Source organism: Tasmannia lanceolata, unplaced genomic scaffold (genome assembly GCF_043159265.1).
Source record: "Tasmannia lanceolata isolate RefF3 unplaced genomic scaffold, GAP_Taslan_0.1 ptg000008l, whole genome shotgun sequence".
Taxonomy (NCBI): domain Eukaryota; kingdom Viridiplantae; phylum Streptophyta; class Magnoliopsida; order Canellales; family Winteraceae; genus Tasmannia; species Tasmannia lanceolata.
Genome location: NW_027518685.1, coordinates 17020337 through 17040942, shown reverse-complemented (window position 1 = coordinate 17040942; position 20606 = coordinate 17020337). Strand labels below are relative to the sequence as shown.

The window sequence follows — 20606 nt, the reverse complement described above, 5'->3', positions numbered from 1 at the left end:
GGTCCAAAATATGGAAGGAAATTGAGCTTCAACAAGTTGTCCGGCCGCTTTGCAATTTGGAGCATTATCGGTAACTACCTGGACAACCTTATCATGTCCAACCTCATTAATGACTTCCTTCAATAAGTTAGCAATTAAATGCTTGTCCTTTGTCTCCCCTAACAATTTATCGCCTTAAGAAACATAGGTCTACCTTTTGATACCGCCATGAAGTTAATGAGAGGCCTCCTCTGTGAGTCGCTCCATCCATTACTAACAATGCTCACGCCTTTCTCCCTCCACATGTCTCTAATAGGCTACAACAACCTATCAATATTAGCCCTCTCTCTTTGAAGTAGAGTTGTCCTAAGAAAGTTGTACCCCGGAGGCAAATAACCCGAAAGTGCATTGTTGGCGGGAAAAGTGTAGGAAGTAGCGTAGTATGGGTTCCTTGCCAGGTGAAAGCGCAAGCCACTGGAGTAAAACATCCTAGCAATCTCGGCATGTAGTTGATCACGGGCCGCCATGTTGAAAGCTTTTTCAAGTGCACTCACACTTCCACTTGTCTTTCTCTTCTTCAAATCATAACTTGGAGCCACAAACATACTTGTGCAACCCAATGATCCACTACTCGACGATGGCGGCAATGACACTTTCTTGAGAGCATTTTGCTTCATAATCTCCTTGGCTTCTTCCTCCATCCTTTGCATAGCAACTAGATCACTCGTCTTCACTTTAGGGTATGCTCCGATTCCTTGTCCGGCTATCTTCAACAAGTGTGCCCTAACCCTTGTGTACGAGCTACTAAAATTCTTCTGACAATAATTGCACTGCCACTTCACATTCCCCCCACCTTTAGGATCTTTATCAAATCTCGACACATGCTTCCACAAAGGCTTCGAAACATCTTCATCGGTAGGAGGTGTCACATTAGCACCGGATGAAGATATTCTTAAATCTATTAAAAGAACAATGAACAGATTATTGGAATAAAATATACAACAATTTATTGAATAGACAAACAACTAGGTCTAAATTGTCAATGTCATAATCTCAAACTAACAAGGTCTAAATTGTGAGCCCCAATTATTAGACTCTACTTTGAATCCAATAATCAGTTTTGGGCTCTCAAGTGGTTGCCCACAATCTCAAACAAACAAGGCCTGAACAAACAAGGCCTAAGCCCTAAACAAACAGCAACATATTTTGTCTGCCAAACAAACAGCAAGGCCTAAACAATTAAAGTAAAAATTACCCACAATCTCAAACAAACAAAGCCTAAACAAACATCTACTGATTTTTTCCTATTCATTTAATTTATCTGAGGTGCCTGTTCTCTCCTGAGAAAATGAGCCCCGAAATGGTTTTTTGCAAAATTGCCTAGCAAATCCCAATCGGATTTCAAAATCTGAAATGAACAAGGCCTTAAAGGCTTAAACTCTAGATGGCTGGCACAATGGCACCTCAGATAAATTAAATGAATAGCACAAAACCTGTTATTTTGAGATTGTGGCAACTGATTATGAGCCTCAAACCTATTATCAGACTCAAATTAGGTTTGGGGAACACAATCAGTTGGCATAATCTCAAGAAAAAAAAATGGGAGAGAGAGAGAGAAAGAGAGCAGGAGAGAGAAAGAGAGAGCGCAGTATCATTTCAAGAGAAATTATATGGTGTAAGGGCTTACAACAATAAGGCCTTTTGTACGGTGGAAGTACCACCCTTGTCTTTTGATCCAACAACAGCTCCTCAAAAGCTCAAAAAGTGAGCTGCTGTTGGATCAAATATCAAGGGCGGTACCCCTGCCGTTTTGTTGTAAGCCCTTACACCATATAAAATCTCTCATTTCAAAAAAGAAGAAGAGAAAAAGAGCAGGAGAGAGAGAGAGAGAGAGAGAGAGAGAGAGAGAGAGAGAGAAATACCTTTGAGAGAGGGAGGGAGGGCCGGAGAGCCGGAGAGAGCGCCGGGGCCGGACAATCCGTCCGGAGAGGGAGTCGCATAGAGAGAGGGGGAGAGAGCAGCTAGAAAACCCTTTGTTTTCTTTTTATCTCTTTTTTAAACATCCCCCCCCCCCCCCCCCCCCCCCCCCCCCCCCCCCCAACTAATTAAAAAAAAAAACATCTGGTGCGTGTCGGGTGCGCACCCCGACACGCACCTGAAACTCAAATTTCATTTAAAAAAAAAACCCATCTTTCGGTGCGTACTGGATACGCACCTGACACGGGTACGAGGGCTTTTTAGGGGTACCCGTGCTTCCTAGATCACGATAGTGGCCTCTTGGAACTTTAGGGCTTTGAATGGGCGAGCTTCGCATGCATGCGAACAATAAACTAAGAAAAAAAGCAAAGCGTGGTTCGAACAATGGTTGGTCTTTTTTATAGGGTGAGTGGGCTTAGCTCTTGTCCTATTCTAAAGGCATTTGGCTCTCTGAGCCACCACTTTGTTCACTCTTCCCTGTCTCACTGAGCTGCCTAACCCAAGTAGCTGTTGGCCGTTCTATTCTATCATTCCATGCATGGAATTTTCCTGCCCTCCTAGCTGACCACCCGGGTGAGGAAGGGGAAGAAGCAGCGTTCACTAGCCCCCGCATTGCTTCAGAGACTCAGAATTTCAATTGTACCTTTGTGCTAATCGAGTGCCTCGGATCGAAAGCTTGGTGGGGTACTGTGTGAAGTACCTGGCGACTTTCTGGACTTTTGATGAAAGTCCAGTTGGCCATTGGCCGTCACAGGATCTCATGAAGGAGAATTACATCACGGCATACCTTCTATAGTATCTGACAACTGGGCATCTATATAGGCCAGTTTGACAAGCTACCTTTCCTCTTGATCTCAGGTGCAAAGAGAAAAATCTCTTTTTATGACTTCCACTTCCCTTCACTGAATCAAGGCCCCGCCTAGGGGGGCGGTCGAACCTTAGGGTGAAGTTGGGGCGGATGTCATCGTTCTTCTCATCCTAGCGATAGAGGATATGACATCAAAATCCATTTAATGGGTAAGGAACCTTTTGGTGGGACGATATTGTTGTCATAACCTTGAAACTTGGCTATTCTTAATGGTTCAAAATTGATACTGATCTGTTTTTTGGTATTTCACTACATGCTTGAACGGTGAATGCTATGGGATTTTCTTTGGTGTTAGGAGATTGGGGCAAGGGTGGATGGTGGACTAGGCCTGGTGTATGATACAACATTTTTCAAGGACGCTGATACTGATAATATAATTTGCAAAAAAATAGTTTGTAAAGATGTATCAAAAAGTATAAAAGCTTCAATGTTTACCATATTATGTTTTTTAATGGTCTTGGAATTGTAGATAAATGACAGTGACTTACATTTGTCTAGTTTGATGGAGTTGTTATTCTGTCGTGTACCTGTATTGTTGTCATATCCTATTGACACGGGTACTCTGGATCTATACAATTAACCTAGTATCATAGGGTATAATGCCTTTTGATTTTGAACGCTTCTTAATATAGAAACTGATCTTTGCCCAGCAAGTGCTGTAAATAGCTAAATTTTCTCAAGAAGTTTTCTTGGACTTGTTGATTAGATTTTTTTCTGCTGATCTGGAAACTCCCATGAGAAATCTAGAGACCAAATCTTTTGCATACCAGAAAACCAAGATCTGATTTGTGCCAGCTCTGATGTCATGACTTAACATGCATTGTCGAGAAAAGCATAGTAGTTCCCAATCTTCTGATTAATGTCCAATTTGGGAATAACACCCTTGTGTACAAATACTGTAATTTGTGAAGGGCCAAATAAAAAAATTGCCTTATACAGATGTAAAGAACTAATCCCAAATTATCATTGCACCTAGAAATGAAGTATGGTGCAAGTATACATAAGCTAGTATGTCTTATAAGTTTTAACACACCAGCATCAGGGGATTTGTCATGAATTGTGATCGTTGCAAAAATATCCCCTGATGGATGGATGACAGATGAGTTGGAACTTTGATTGTTCACCAATATACATATTCAAGATTTTAAGTTATTTGGAGCTAGATATTTTGTTCTATGTTGAATCACACACTATTGTTAGTCCAATTGATGAAACAAATGTCATTTTCTAAACCAAGGCTTGGGTTGTCAGTTATCACATCATTATCATTTCATTCACTTCCGTTCAGGATTGTATGCGTTGTACTTGATAGTCGGCACTGAATTTAATCATGCTAGAGTATAAGGTTATTATCTTTCTCCTGTACTGCTTGCAAATTTACTTGGCATTGTTTATTTCCATGTCAACATCCTGCAGTTTCTTGTTTGACCAGATCCATTTGTTCTTTGTATATTCTGGTAGGCTTCTCTTTACTAATCTAGGTGGTGAACGGAGGTTTGCGTCTATTGTTGCAAAGAGATTGGAAACTCTTGGAGCCCTAACACAGGGAGACCGTAGGTAAGTATGAACTGTTTTTTTCCGTTTTGGTAGTGGCTGTCACAATGAACTTGTATACTCTGGTTTGAAGCATTTTATAGAATCGGTGGACTGCCCATATGATCTTTGCTTGCTTACAATGCAATTGCATTTGTCACAGGGCAGGGCCATCCTTGAGTGCTTATAATTATGACAGTGGTTATGGGAAAAGGGCCCTGATGATGATGTATCGAGGAATCATGGATCAGGTTTATCTTGGCTCTTTTGGTATCAAGATCTCATTATGCTTCACCAGCGTAAAATGTTAAATTAACTGGTTTGTACTTTATCAGGCTTCTTTACCAGTTATTCCTCCCGGATGTTCATCTGAAAAACCGGATACCATTCAAGATTTCACTGTCAAAGCAAAGGCTGCTCTTGTGTCCGTGGGAATAGTCCGAGATACAATTATTGGTAACTGTTTTTTCTGATATTCTTGAAGTCATAGTTTTTTTTTGGTAGGTAAGCTTGGACCTTGAGGTTAAAGACATATACTCTTGAAGTCAGTTTCATTCTGATAAAGTGGAATGGAGCAACAAAATGTGCTAGCTTTTTCCATATCATTAGTTTTTTCAGAACAGTAACAAATATTTCGAATGGACGAAAAATTGTATTAGGTATTGTCGTTGTCAAATAAGTTGTTTTTCCAATGTTGATTCAATATACTGGATATTCTATACTGAGTTTGATATTTAACTCCATTCCATGAATTGCACGTTAGTCAACCAATTTCTCTGTTTTTTATAGGCAATGCTGGAAAGGTTTCTGGCCGTATAGTTGAGTCAGACATGCATGATGTTGGTCGTTTTCTTAATCGTCTTTTGGGGTTGCCTCCTGAAATCCAAAACAGGTGTGTGGTTTAGTGATATTTTATTGATATAATAGTTAAAATGGACCTTTTTTTATTATTTAAATGTTAACAGATAGTGTTAAATTTCAGGCTCTTTGAGCTTTTCATCAGTATCCTTGATCTTCTAGTTCGCAATGCACGGAATGAAGGAAATTTTGACTCCGGAATTGTTGATATCAAAGCTAACCTTATTGAACAACAAGGACCGCCAAAGGTTTATTCTTGTAACTGTGTTACCTGCTAAAATTATTTAATTTTTAATTTCTTACCAATGTTTATTCTTCTGTTGCAGATTGTTCATAAGGATCATATGTCTGGAGCATCAACTGTACTCTTTACATTCACAATTGATCGTGGAATCACTTGGGAGGTAGGCATTTTATATATGCAAATAAAAAGCACATATGTTTCTCTATTAGGGTGAAGTTTACAGTAAGAGGTAAATGTGATGGCTACTGCTAGTTTAACCTCTATGATTAATCATTTTCTACCAATTCTAATCATATTCTAAATTTATTCAACGGCATGTAGTCTGCTACTACTCTGCTTGATGATAAACAAAAGGATGGACTTGGTTGTGCGAGTGATGGATTCTACGAATCTAGGAGGGAATGGTTGGGCAGAAGACACTTCCTATTAGCTTTTGAAGGGTATGCTGATGAATTATATATGTTCTGTCTCTGAATTGGCCACTATCTTGGTTGATATTTGTGGGGTTTTCTTTTCTTTTTTTAAGAACTTTTGTTAGTGGGCATAATTTTCTTTTAGTAGTTGGTGTAACTTCTACTGAATATTGTAACTATTGCTGTCTGTTGCAAACTTTGCTGTTGTAGTGCATCTTAGTTGTATCTAAATTTTTTTAATGCTATAGATTTTGATTATCTCAATTGGAATGTGCTTTATGTTGTAACATTGAAGTCTCGTGCTAAATTGCCCCCTTATCCAAAAGTCAAGGAATAGAAAATAAGAAACTCTTGAATGTGAATCTTCTTCAATTTTACACCATCTATATTTGTACACAAAGTGCAAACATCAGACATGCACATACTGATATGTGAACTATTTTTCATAGATGTAATAGTATATAGGAGGGAGGGAGGGAGGGAATTGACTAACCCTCATGCATTTACATTATTAAATAAACTTTTATGGTTTTGGCCCACATCTGAGTTTTGAAACGTTGGTTGCTATTAATTCATCTATTCGAATTATTCTGCATTTTTATTTATGCACAATATTTTGAGGTTTTGTGCATACCTCTCTTTATAAATATTGCATTCTAGAATCCCTTCTATACTTCGTTTTGCGGTTTTCTATGTTTTGGCTTTTAATGTTTCTCCTTTATTTGCTGTTTCAGTTCAGATTCAGGATTATTTAAAATATTCCGTCCTGCTGTTGGAGAGGCCTTGAGGTAACCCAAATGCCAATAAGTTATCATTTTCTCTTTCCATAGCAACCCGCTTTATGTTTCAGTTCACCCTTTTTTTTCCTAGGGAAATGCCTTTGACAGAGCTCAAAGGTAAATACCGAAAGGTGTCATCCCTTGAGAAAGCCCATAAAGGGTGGCAAGATGAATATCAAGTATCCTCTAAACAGGTAATTAGTCCTTGGAAGAAATATGTTCCCTTTAAAAGATAAATTCAAGTACCTGCTAATTTCTACCGATACACACACACATTGTTGAAGAAGATTAAATTATTGACTAAGAAGATCAGCTATTTTGTATGAAACTACTTGTCTAGGTCCAAGTTAGTCGATCATTGTTTGCAACAGTAGAACCTTAGGAATTTTAATACCGGTAAATTAATTACTAAAATTTAATGGTCTTCATAGCTTTCAATTTATTTTCTAACTTTTTATGATTTGAACTTTTCACTGATATTATGTTTTCATTTTCTTTTTTTCCAATTATGAATCTTGGTGCCTTGCAATATTTGCTTACATTATTTAATCTTGGTGCCTTGCAATATTTGCTTACATTATTGTTCTTTAGGCTTTCATTGTGGAATTAAATGATCATTGAAATTGGTTAAATTCCAAACCCATGAACTTTACTTCGAGTGAGTGCAAACTATTTTAATGCGCCAAAGTATCCAGGAACTCAAGTCTGGTAGGAGGAAATATCAATTAGAATCAATGTGCAAGCTGGAGGACTAAACCCAAATTGCCTCGTTGTTCAAGTGTAACCTTCTTTTCGTTATTAAGTACATGGACATGGTGAAATGGAACTGGTATATGATACCATTGATGGGTGTTTCCTTTTGCTGGGGAGACAGTGGATCATCTCCTTTTGCATTGTAAGTTCGTTCGGTTGGTTTGGAGTAGGATTCTTCAAAGATTTGGGCTTGAATGGGTGTTTCCCGCTCATTTGTCGGATGTAAGTAGCTGGGATTTTCCTCCTTGGCGAAAGAAAGGTAAGGTGCTTTGGAAGCTTTCCTTGTTGGCTACAATCTGGATGGTATTGAAGGAAATAAATGCTTCAGTGTTCAAAGGGGTGGAAAAAAACCCTCATCATATTTCCACTATGGCGCTTGCATTGACCATTTCTTGGGCTAGATCCCTCCCTAGTTTTAAGTTTTTGTCGGCTCATGATCTATGGTATGGTTGGAGGGAGGTCTGTTCTAGTAGTGATCGAGTTAATCAGAGGGGCCCTTGGCCCCTCCGGCTGCCGGTTTTCTTAAAATAAATTTTGACGGATCTAGCTTTGGTAATCCCGGGCTTTCTAGGGTTGGTGGCCTCCTTAGAGATGAGGCGAGAGTCACACTTTGGGCCTTTTTTCAGCCCCATTGGTTTTGCAGACTCTAGTGAGGCGGAAATCAGGGCGGCTTTGCAGGGCATTCGGCTAGCGGAGTCTATCGATTTGGCCAAGCTTGTAGTGGGGGGAGACTCGCTAAACGTCATCGGGTGGCTGCAAGGTAAGAAGTCAGTCCCTTTTAGATTTTGGATTTGGATGGATGAGATTAGAGATCGTATTGGAGGGGCAGATGTAATCTTCCAGCATGTAAAAAGATATGAGGCGGGATAAGCTTGCTAGGGAAGGCACAGGGAGATAAGAGCTCGAATTATTCGATTTTCTCCCTCCTTGATTTTCTTTTGTTTGTTCTTTTTTCTTTTGTTCTAGTCATCCTTCTCAGTCGGCTTTGTACATTCTTTTCTTCTATTAATGATATCTAGTCATTCAAAATAATAATAATAATAATAATAATGTGTACCATTGAGACAATGCAAAATCTAGGTCAAGCGAAGCCCGGACATCTATTATACCTGGATACTTATGTAGGCTAAGACGAATGTATCTTGTTTCACAATAAGATGCCAATACTCGTAGTAGCTGCGTCATTGATACTTTTGTTGGTCAAAATAACTATCTTGCTTCAAGCACATGTAATTCTTCTCAAATTAACTATAATGTTTTTTTGCCTGTTAGTGTCGCGTATTTGCAATTATAATTTGAATTGGTAGTCTTATAGATGCTATTTTGAATTCACTACCAATTCCATCTTCTAAGTCTAATCAAGTTAAGTTCTATGGTATTTTTTTTTTACATAAATTTCTTGTATCTTATCTCGAAATATGTCATGTTACATGGATTTTTCTTAATGGGTGAAGTATTTGTGTCGGACACTTGTCAGATTCCAATACTTCATTATTCGCCGCAAGATTTCGTGATCGCTTTTATCAGTTTTTCTCAATACTACTACCACAGTTTTGCAATTATTGCATGTTTTGAGTTTTATCCATCCTAATACTAAGTTTTTAAAATGAAAATAAAACATTATGTTTACTTACATATCATTTTTTTTAATATTATTTGTTATAATCATATTATCATGTTAAAAAAAATAAAAATTGATAATTGATTGAAATATTTTGGCAAATCTACGAATGTTTCTTTTTGAGGTTTACTGAGTACCTGTATTAATGCAACATAGGCAATATGGGACACTTGTGTGCGTGACTATTTCCTGTATTTTGTGTTTTGACTCCTCCTAAACTTACCCATTGCCTTATGCAAGGGTTAATGTTCCTGTACGTCTTATCTATCATCAGTTGTCTCTGTTTTTTGTTTCTGCAAGTGTTTGAGATGTCTTAACTCATTCTTAGTGGAAAGAAACAATGGTCGAAGAAATGCAAGCGCTACAGAATCACACATGGGGCTTGGTTGTTACCAAGAGGTAAACATGTGTTTGGGTCTAAGTGGGTGTACACTGTCAAGCACAAACCGAATGGGTCAATTGACCGGTACGAAGCCCACTTAGTGGCAAAGGGGTTCACTCAGCTCTACGGGATAGACTATACCCCGAAACGTTTTCTCCAGTCTCCAAACTCAATTGAGTTGGAGTTGTACTCATCTGCAAATAAAGATTGGCCTCTCCATCAGTTGGATGTAAAAATGTATTCCATAACACTGATCTTAACGAAGAGGTTGACATGGCTCTACCACTTGAATTTCAAACTACGGGGAGAGAGCGGCAATCAGTGTTGGCTGGAGAAAGCTCTCTATGGACTGCAACAATCATCTCAGGCATGGTTCGACAGAATCAGGTCGGCTATGGGTGACAGTCTTCAAAAGAAGCTGTGGTGATCACTCTGTTTTCATTAAGTGATATCGTAATAGCACCGTAATTTTAGAGTTGTATGTGGATGACATTGTCATAACATGTGATGATGCGAACATTATCAAAGACCTAAAATATTTTCTTGGATGTGTTGTTAACGTAAAAGACTTGGGTCCTCTCAAATACTTCCTTGGAATTGAGATAGCGAAATCGAAACGCAAAATCATCATATCTCGAAGGAAGTATCTTCTCGATCTGTTGAAAGAAATATGTAAGCTTAGATAAAAAAAACCTGCAGAATATCCTCTGGAAACCAGTCATTGGCTAGATGACTAACATGGGGAGTTACTTGGCGATCCACTAACCAAGGTTAATGTTTCGGTTTCGGTATATGTTCTGGTCACTACAGAAATGGAAACATGTCGTTTTCGGATGAAAATTTAGGTGGAAATCCTGTAAAATATTTAAAACGTATGGAAACATATGCAAATGATGGATATCTAAGATGAAACTTCAAGAAGTGCTAGAATAAGCACAAATACACACACAAAAGCCATCACATAAGAAAAAAAGAATACCACACAAAAACCACCACATAAGCAAAAAAAAATGCCCATAATAGTTTAACAACATCGAGCATCTACTGACATGCATGACAAGAAAGGATATCCATAATAGTTTAACAACATAGAACACCTAGTGACATTTGTCACACATGTCTAATATTCAATCCATACCACATTTTACATGTAATCCATATAAATATTTATACTTAATACATACTATATAATTCATATAAATATTGATGCATAATCCATCACATTTGACATGCAATATATATAAATATAATTATTTAATACATAGAGATATAGTATACCACTATCATACCTAAGATTTTTGTTTAGGTATTTCGGTTGTTTCGATTTCGGTTTCACTGGGGACGGAAATGAAAATTTTCCTGTCATTTTGTGTCGGTTTCGGTGGAAATTTAAAACCATGTCAGTGAGTTGGGTGAGTATATTCCTACATTCACCTAAGGTCTACACATTTTGAAGTTGTTCATAGGATAATTCGATATCTTAAGGGAGCGCCTGACAAAGGTGTTCTCTATGCTAGGAAAGGAACATTATGCAGACGCAGATTGGGCTGACTCATATACTGATTATTAGATCTACTGATGGATATTGCATATTCGTTGAGGTAACTTAGTCACCTGGAAGAGCAAGAACTAGGAAGAGTAGTGGCAAGACCTAGTATTGAGGCTGAGTAAAGGGTTATAGCTCATGCTACATGTGAGTTAATTTGGCCTTAGGCGCTTCTAACAGAAATGGGCAAAATTTAACGGTCCCATGAAGCTTTATTTTGATAGCCAAACCGTCATCCACGTCACTTCTAACCCAGTGTTTCATGAGAGAACGAAATATATTGTGGTTGATTGTCACTTTGTGAGAGAAAAAGTAAATCATCATAATTCCTTACGGCTGATTATTGGATCAATTAGTCCCCCAAGAGTTGTCTTTAGAAGATTCTTGGTGAGCTGGACATGTGAAATTCTTTTCAAAAAAATGACTTATTATAGGATCAATTAGTCCCCAGAAGTTGTCTATAGAAGATTCTTGGCGAGCTGGACATCTGACATTCACCTGTCAGCTTGAGGAGGAGTGTTGAAAGTTGTAGAAGAATACAGAAGAATAGATGGGTTTAACTGGATGGGGCCATGGCCCACATCTTTATAATGTCGCAAGTGAGAGGTGTTTATGTCCTTTGGTGTAGAGGGGCAGAGTTGAAATTTCCCTTTTTTTTGTTGAACACTCAAGTCAAAGTTATGGGTGCCACTTAAAGGTGTTTGGGTTAATGAAAGGATGTTCGTTGGTTGGGTTGGGTTTTCTCCACCCACACGAACACAACTTAAGTTTTGTGTGACACTTATGTTGTTTGTGTTTTTTCCATGCAAAGAACGAAAGGAGGTTCATGTGTCAGGTTTTTTCCAACCACACGGACACTTTTTCTCTTCTCCTCCTCCTCCTTCAATATTGTAAATAATGACACTGACACGGGAACAAAGATATGACTCCTCATTTTAAAAAAATGTTGGATATGGATGGATGAGTTCCCATGCCATGAGATAACAACACTAGATATGTATAAAAAAATTCCATTGAACTTCACTATATTTAAAAAAGGAATTAATAATAAATATAAAATAGGATATATATAAGACCCACAAATTTAAAATTACAATTGCAATTATGTGACACCAACAAGCCGAAAACATGATAATTAATTTGAAAAGAGTGACATATTATTGAACCATGATAGGTACCTTTACATACAAAGGTGTCCATGAAGTATCCTGTACAAGTATCAATATACTATCATGTTGCATGATATGTTGGGCCTCCACCAGTATGCAGGTATCATATATTTCAACTAGTTTTGGCCCTATCCTCACATTTGCTTTGCAATTGAGAAAACTCTGCTATATGGGCTGGGAAGCTTTTGAGTTTCATTGAATGCACAACTTCGTACTCTCATTCATGCTGAAAGCACAATGATGACTAATTGAATCTTAATTGTTGGTTTTTAAATTTTATACTTTTGAGTGTTGATTATTTCTGTGAATTTTGCCTGCTTGGAATTTTTGTATAATTTGTATTTTTTGCATGGACAAATGTTTTCCAGTTTTCTCTTAAAGGTGATAATATAAACGTTCTCGGCAGACCTATTCTGCAATTTGGGAAGAAAAAAAATTATGATTCTGGAATTAGGTTACAATAGAGACCTACTGAATTTTGCAAATAAAGGTTTTTTGTTGCTATTATAGTTTAACTTCTTTTTTTTTAAATTAAATTTATAAGTTTGCTGTTCCAGTAACCCACAGTTATAAACATTTGGCAACCCTACTGTATTTTTTCTTATCAGAATATGTACATTTTTTTTTTAATGGCTTTTTCTTATCAAAATATTTTCTTTGTCTAAGTAGGAGATGCTATCTTGTTGGTGATATTGGTTGTTCATCACATAGAAAGGCCTTTACAGTAACTCACTTTAGTGTAGTATATGTGTTTCTGTTGATTAGACTCTGATTTATATAATTGCAGTGCATGCATGGGCCCAATTGCAAAATCGGCAGCTTTTGTACAGTTGGCAAAAGATTACAAGAAGTGAATGTTTTGGGTGGTCTCATTCTTCCAGTTTGGGGAACCATAGAAAAGGCCCTTTCTAAACAGGTTTTGTATCTCATCTGTCTCTTAATTCCAAAACATTAACTTTCATCGATCCTGCTACTAAATTCTGAATTGGTCTATAAATATGACAACTGATGTAAAATGTGAAAGTATATAAAACTAGAAACTTAGATGGTTAGAAAAAAACATTGCCTTTCCCAATAACTTTGGAGAAACTTTTGGTCTTCATAAATGAAAGAGACCAGCCAACATATCATTACATATTTCTACTAAATATTTCTAGCTCCTAACTTGCATTATAGTGATAAGGTAGTGCTGTAAGCAATAACTTTGGAGAAACTTTTGGTTTTCATAAATGAAAGAGACCAGCCAACATATCATTACATATTTCTACTAAATATTTCTAGCTCCTAACTTGCATTATAGTGATAAGGTAGTGCTGTAAGCATATAATTTATAAAAAAATAGATTGTTAGAAAAGCTGCTTGAGTACAACTCTCAAGCGATAAGCTAACCAATTGGGTATTGTACTCTCTTTCCATTGTCTCCCTTTCGTTTCCGTGTTGAGTGAATTTGGACTTAATGGCGAAGACAAAAAGGGGGATCAACCAAGGAGCAGGTGAGCTGTCAGTGATTCCACAAAAGCAGTGGTAATTTCTTTATAGATATTTCGTTGGTGATGCCAATTATGGTGGCAACTTGACACAACTTACTCAACAGCATTCAAGTGAGGCTAGGTTTTTGTGGGAGGACCCTATTCCAGAGAGAAAAAATACAAACTTTATCTCTATTATTTGGTGATCTGTGACCTCTTCATACAATCGGCAGATGGCTTCTGTTCTTAGTCAAAAGCAAGGGACTGAGGATTATGAGTTAGGGTCAGGGAAAATAAAAGGAGAGGGTTCTTATACTAACGTAACTTAAAAAAGGTAGCCTTGCCTATTTATATGGGTGTGTAGCTTGACACTATTAAACAGGTACAGCCAAGGTCTTTCTGATCTCGTTTATCATTAGATTTTGTAGTATTTGTTACAATAAGAAAAAACTAAAGCAATCAACAACCAGTTGCTCAACTGGTTTCATTCATTTTATTATAGTATGAATCTTTCCCTTTTCTGTGTGAACTAGCTGTTCTCTACTTGATGAAGAAACTTAGACCACTGCCATTAATGAAGGAAATCTAATTTTCATCCTGGTTTTGTTCACAAGAAGAAACACTGCAAACAGAAGAGGAAGAATGAAGGAAATTAAGAACAATAGGGTCACAAAAAAGCGCAATATTAAATGCATTTTGTGTGATGCTGACCACTGCCATTAATGAAGGAAATCTAATTTTCATCCTGGTTTTGTTCACAAGAAGAAACACTGCAAACAGAAGAAGAAGAATTAAGGAAATTAAGAACAATAGGATCACAAAAAAGCGCAATATTAAATGCATTTTGTGTGATGCTTGTAAGATGGAAAATATAAATTGATTTCTCAAACAGAGAAGAGATGTTGAAGTAACTACTTTTGGACTGGGCTTCCATTTTAGAATAGACCCAGAATTACAGCAAATGGAAGTAATGGATGGCCTTAGAAGAAGGTTGGTTTAATCATTTTGAGTGTTTTATTCAAGGGTTGTTTTAATTTCCAAGGTGTAGTCTATCGAAAATGCAAAACTGAAACCTGCATATTCCTATTCGTGTCTTTTCTTCCTTTTTTTTCAATCGTATCCTATGCGGTCGTCATTCAACCTCAAATCTACTTGTGGAAGTTTGGGCTTACCCGAGACCCTATGATTCATGAAAGTTCAAGCTCTTGCCACTAGCATTGGAGAGCAGTTTTATATACGTCTCGGGTTCTTGACAACATCCGTATTGACGGTGAATATGGAGGAAAGATCATTATGTGTGAGTCTCTTCCTATCGTTGACAATTCCAGCCAAAGATGTGAAAAACTGGGTGTCTAATATATTTCTTCAACTTAGTATAATACAATATAAAGAAAAAAAATTACTTGTTACTGCTAACAGTATGCTTTAGATGCAATTCGATACGTTTAAGAGTTGAAACAAAAAAGTTGTCCTCAGTGTTTGTAGTCTACTAGTCTCCATTAACAACCAGGAGTAATGCGACCATAGTGACATATCCAGTCTTGAGAATACAAAACACAATCAACATTGCTCCTCCACACATCAGCTCTCAAACAATGTTTGAGCAGCAGCCACAACACATCATCTTTTAGGCCAACCCTACATAGCACACACACATGAATGTGTCTGCACATGCACCCCTAAGTTTTTTGAACATTCATGTGCTTATATGTGTTACTTTGTCAAATCGTAAATGCAAATAAAGAGAAATGAAAAGGATAAAATTCTAATGCAATGCCCTGAAACATCTTAAGGATTGTATTATCTTCGCTGAGGCTATCATTGCCGGCTCTGAGCTTCCTATCCAATCTAGCCACCTTAGTTTCCCTATGGGCTGGCAAGCTTTGACCGCCTTTAGTAATGCCAATAAGAGTCAGAGCCAATGAGAATGTGGGGGCTCAAAATGATAAGAGTGGTGTTCAGTGACACGTTGAAGAGAAAGAGAAGAGTTGGTGAGTATGAAACACTGGTGGCCCTTAGCTATGGTCAATGAAGTAGCATTCTGATTTAAATGTTGAAGAGCCTTAGAATATGTGGGAATTGCATCGTATTGTAAAAATGATTCCAAAACGGACAAAGGGATATAATCATTATCAAGGATGGAGATTACTCTTGCAAGGATTGCTGATGAGATTTCAGGTTGCCTTTGGCTTGAAAAACTCCTTTGAGTAAACTTCCTACAAAAGACTCCTTCATGGTTTAGTCTACTCAAAGACTAATTTCTTCCAAGTAAAGTGCCATCCGATGTTTTGGTGTCAAGACGAGCAATCTGTGAACAATTGGGCGGCTCAGTGTACAAGGCTCCCGCCATTGCGGGGTCTGGGCAGGGCTACATGTACGCAGCCTTACCCCTGCTTTGCACAGCCTTTCCGTGTCTCAAACCCATAACCATCAGGTCACAATGGAGCAACCTTACCGTTGCACCAAGGCTCGCCCTCAATCTGTGAACAATTGCATGCATCAAAATAAGCCTAGTTTTAAATTGATCTTTTATCATGTGCAGTTATTCCATTACACAAATCTGTATTGTTTGGATACAGGTACATTCCAATAGCATTAGAGATCATGTACAAAAATTCAATATTTTAACAGTATTTATTAATGCATTCAAAAAATAACATTATTTATTAATTTATTTTCGTATAAGGAAAATGCTAAAAAGACAATGGTTATTAGGCTCGTTCCTAAGAGACACTCACTAGGCCCCACTCATGCCACACCTATGTGATCAGATCCATTAGTTCGAGTGTTAGACTGGCAACCATAAGCACGGACAAATGTCATTGAGAATACCTTAATCAGATGATCCTATGTACTTGATCCATCAAGCCTCTTTTAGGGTTCTGCCAACAAGAACTAAATCGTTATTTTTGTACTTCATCTTATGCATGGGATGTCCATTTGGCCTGGACCAATACCACATGGGTTGCCAGATGGTGCTCTACAAGATCAATGGTCTTGACTGCACATTCATGTCCCCATATGGGACCTTGGAATTGATCGTCAACATTGATCCCGACGGTATCATCTGCTCAGTCATTCTCTTCTTATAAACATTATGTTGTCTAAGTTAACTGGAAGTAAGGTTTTGGTCCAACTTGTAAGTTTGACTTGGTTATCAAATGGATCGTTGTTTCTACATTCTAGTCACAAATGGAGCATAAATTGTTAAAATAGTAAGTTTTTTTTTTTGTTGAAAAGGTAGTTAAAATAGTAAGTAATATTGTATGCATGAGACTATTGTTAGACTAAATGAAAATATTAGTGCTCGAGGTTTAGAGCAGAAAAGGCGAAAGAATCCAGTAAGCTACATCCTACAAAAAAGGATCCAAAACAGGTACTACAAATCAAGCCTTATCCGAGTTGTCGAGAAATGGAGAAGCAAAAACAAGGTTATAGATCAGGAGTATTTGAGGCATATCTTTACCCTTATACAAGTATCTTTATTAAGTACTTGATGCTCCTAGTCATTTTTCAGGAACCGAGTATCGTAGTAACAAATGTCTATTGTTGGAAAGAGATATATCATTTTGTATTTGCTTTTCTGTTAGCAACAACCATTGTTTTCAGTGCAAAAAGAAAAAACCTTCAATCGATTTTTATTTGGTAGCTTGAACTTTTTAATGGAATGGTATTCAATATTCATTTGAAATTTCAATGGAAATCACAGTGCTCTTTGATCACAAATAAAAAGGAAAAGAAAAAGAAGGAAACAAAAAAAATACTGATATTACAAAATGGGTACTTTTTAAATTTTGGCCTGAAGTTTATTTAGATTAGCTGATGGAATTGCTGACAATTTCAACAGGCTCGACAAAGCCATAAGCGGCTACGTGTCATCCGTCTGGAGACTACCACAGACAATCAACGAATTGTTGGGCTTCTTATTCCAAACCCAGCTGTTGAATCAGTGCTCCAAGGTGTGTTAATTTTTATTTGGAAGCAACCATCTACTATAGTTGCTTGCGCAAATTGCATCCATGCTCAGCTAATTTCTTTTCGTACTCATGTTCAATAGATGCTATGGCCTAACCAGAAAACGAATTGCAACAAGTACTACTATCTTTAGAACTACAATGCCCTAATCACTCATCACATGATGTCTAGTAGTTTCAGGTGTTATTATCCAGAGATTTTCATGATCAACGCCGACTTATTGTACATGGGTGTTTTTTATGTGGCAGATTTATCATGGGTTCAGGATATTGACGATTGATATAGAACACGAATGAGGCCTTTTGATTCTATGGTTGGTGGCCGATCAAATTTTGTAAGGTACCATACCACCTCATCTAGATATCACAGCTTTGAGTATACTTAGTGCTTGTAAATTCAATTAAACCAACAAAAGCCTCCATGTATAAACCATCTTGATTATCAATTATTTTGGCTTAATGTTGTAAATTACCAACATTGTCAGCGCATCCAAAGAGGCCAAAAAATACAGTAGCAAGATTCAATGCAAAAGCATCCATTTGTTCTCATCCATTCACTCAAATGAAATGGACCCGCATATCTCTGTCAAAATTATTATTCAATAACAAAGATGGGTAACTGAACAAACATTCCACACAAACATACACACATGAAGACACACAAGAATCACTCCTTGTATCTTAGGCCCTGTTCATTTAAGATTATGGCAACCGATGGTGAGGGCCAAACCTATTATTGGACTAAAATTTATGTTTAAATTTGAGCCCAATAATAGGTTTGGCCCTCACAATCTGTTGCCATAATCTTCAACGAATAGAGGCTTAGAAATTGATTAGCATATAAAAGGAGCATCAACGTGATTGTCACTGCAGTACAGGCCAGGGCACTGTGCGAATCCTTGTTTTGCCAGCATTTTCCGAGCTTTCAACACAAGCTCCTGGTTAGTAATGGCACCCTCTTTCTCAAAAAGGATTGTCTGGATCACATTGCTCATTGCTCCATATGCTTCATCGGCCTTGCCTGAAGGGTTTGCATCAGCCGATGTTTGGTCGGACTGGCAACCGCTAATCAAAATTCCCATGTCCGGGATTGTCCTCTTACTTGATCCTGCATAAACCTCTTGGGTGCTATGCACTTTTGTTTCTAGAGCAGGTTTCACATATCCCTCATCATTTTCTTCCAGCTTTTGCTTGAGAAACTCCTGTGCCAGTTTCCCAACAATGCCCATTAATCCACCACTGCCATTGTTCCCTTGCTTGTCTCCTCCTTGGAGCTTATCCATGATAACCTTCATGAATTTCTTCACTTTGGGACTAGCATCCTCCCCAAAGGTGTCAAACAATGCCGGCCTTAGTTTCCCTATATCAATATCATTCTTACCTGTCTTCTCCTTCAAGATCTCTATCAGTGTCGAAAGAGGGAGAGATCTACTCTTACTGTGCCCTTGTCCGCCATATCGGGAGGCCTTAAATTCACTGTCTTCCTCTTCATCCTCATCGTTGTGATGTCGCCGGTGCCCTTTGGAAGGAATATGAATTCCACGGGACTCGAACGCATCGTGCACGGTCTGATGTAATAAACCTTTGAATCCAAAACCAGAACCAGAACCCGATCCACGCTCTTGCTTCTCTGTGCTCTCCCCAATTTGCTCCTTCTCCTTATATATCAGGCCTCCGCTGTGGCACGAATCAGATACAATCGTTATCCGACAGCCTCTCGGAACCTTGTCCACAAAGTCCCTGAAATCATCATCTGCACAACCGGCACACAATAAGTCTTTACTAATAGCATTTTCCTACCCTATTTGTTTCATATTTCTACTTGTCGTTTGAATGACTAAAATTTTAAGAACTGCTGATATGATCTAATTCCATTTTCCTTTGTTCTTTCAATCGTTTTATGGGATCTGATATATGCCAGTAGATGATCAGAATATGTTTATTTATTTTCTATGAAATTGAAAATCACCCACAAGTATTTGATTGATTAACTTGTTTAATTACAAAAATAATTGAAAATAAGGAGAATAATTATACCAGTGATAAGATTCATGTCACAAGGGACAATGCACTCATCATAACCAGTGTCATCATGCTCGCCGGTCTCGGCTGGGAGTCGGGTCCCATGCCCGCTGAAATGGAAGAAGAGGAAGTCTCCCGGCCCAGCGGAGCGGATGAGATCAGAAAGCGCCCGTCGAATGTTGACTCCAGTCGGCTGCGTGGGTGATTGATCAGTGTCAATGAGAACTCTGATATCTTCTTTGGCGAATCCAAAGCGCTCAATCAAGCTTTTGTACATTCGTTTTACGTCGTTGATGCACCCTTTGAGCTCTGCCTTTGTTCCTGGATAGTTGCAGCCAACCAGAAGAGCCTTCTTCCCCATCTTGATCTATATAGACTGATCTTCTTCTCCTTCCCTTTCTTTGATGGAGAGGTGGAGAGAAATTTGGTAGATAGAATGAATCTTTCCTCTTCTTTTCCTAATCTTTGCTTTTTTATATTATAACTGAAGTTTTTATATGGTGCAAGGCCTTTAACAGCTATATGGTGGAGGCACCACCCTTGAATTTCTCGTATAACCTATCTGGGTCGTGAGATTCATTGACTCTTGAGGGAGGAGGGTCGCAAAAAATATTAAGAAAAGAGCGGAGTTCACGTTGTGAATGTTTTTTTGCCCTCTTCTGGTCACCAAAATACCCTTTCTTTTCCTTTCCGCGTAGTAAACAGCAGGGAAATGTCAATTTTGCCGCCAACTTTCTCTGGAATTTTTTATTATCCCACGTGACAGTGACATGGCACACGTGATATGTGTGCTTGGTGATTTGGACTCTTCATCTGTTATGACATCACAAGTGACTCAGTGGGTCCATCTCCCGTGCAGAAGGGGTTAAACACTAGGATGTTTTTTCATCTTGCTTGATCAGCGGTCTAAAATCCTCTCTAATGAGGGTGGGACCAAGGGCAATAGGCCAGATTTGAGATGGCCAGCAATATGAATGGACCGGGGAAAATTCCATGAAAAGTAATATTTCCTGGAAAAG

The 20606-nt window shown here is 38.1% G+C and overlaps 2 protein-coding genes across 2 annotated transcripts in view; one reads left to right on the top strand and one right to left on the bottom strand.

The window, feature by feature from the left end:
• The window catches only part of EMB1135 (RING/FYVE/PHD zinc finger superfamily protein), a 60507-nt gene extending 40458 nt beyond the window's left edge, over positions 1-20049 (top strand). Inside the window, exons 21-32 of the mRNA XM_077388265.1 lie at positions 4286-4381; positions 4521-4608; positions 4693-4813; positions 5147-5249; positions 5340-5463; positions 5542-5619; positions 5781-5899; positions 6607-6660; positions 6743-6845; positions 12910-13038; positions 17439-17550; positions 17815-20049. Coding sequence (XP_077244380.1) covers positions 4286-4381; positions 4521-4608; positions 4693-4813; positions 5147-5249; positions 5340-5463; positions 5542-5619; positions 5781-5899; positions 6607-6660; positions 6743-6845; positions 12910-13038; positions 17439-17550; positions 17815-17846 — 1159 coding nt within the window. The 3' untranslated portion in view covers positions 17847-20049. The remainder of the gene's footprint in view (positions 1-4285; positions 4382-4520; positions 4609-4692; positions 4814-5146; positions 5250-5339; positions 5464-5541; positions 5620-5780; positions 5900-6606; positions 6661-6742; positions 6846-12909; positions 13039-17438; positions 17551-17814) is intronic.
• Positions 17865-20204, bottom strand: LOC143884612 (metacaspase-5-like). Its single transcript, XM_077388266.1, has 2 exons — positions 19603-20204; positions 17865-19318 (listed from the first exon to the last, which is right to left on the bottom strand). Exons 1-2 carry the CDS (start codon positions 19946-19948, stop codon positions 18399-18401), a joined length of 1266 nt encoding a protein of 421 aa, XP_077244381.1. The 5' UTR covers positions 19949-20204; the 3' UTR covers positions 17865-18398.
• Positions 20205-20606: the final 402 nt, after the last annotated feature.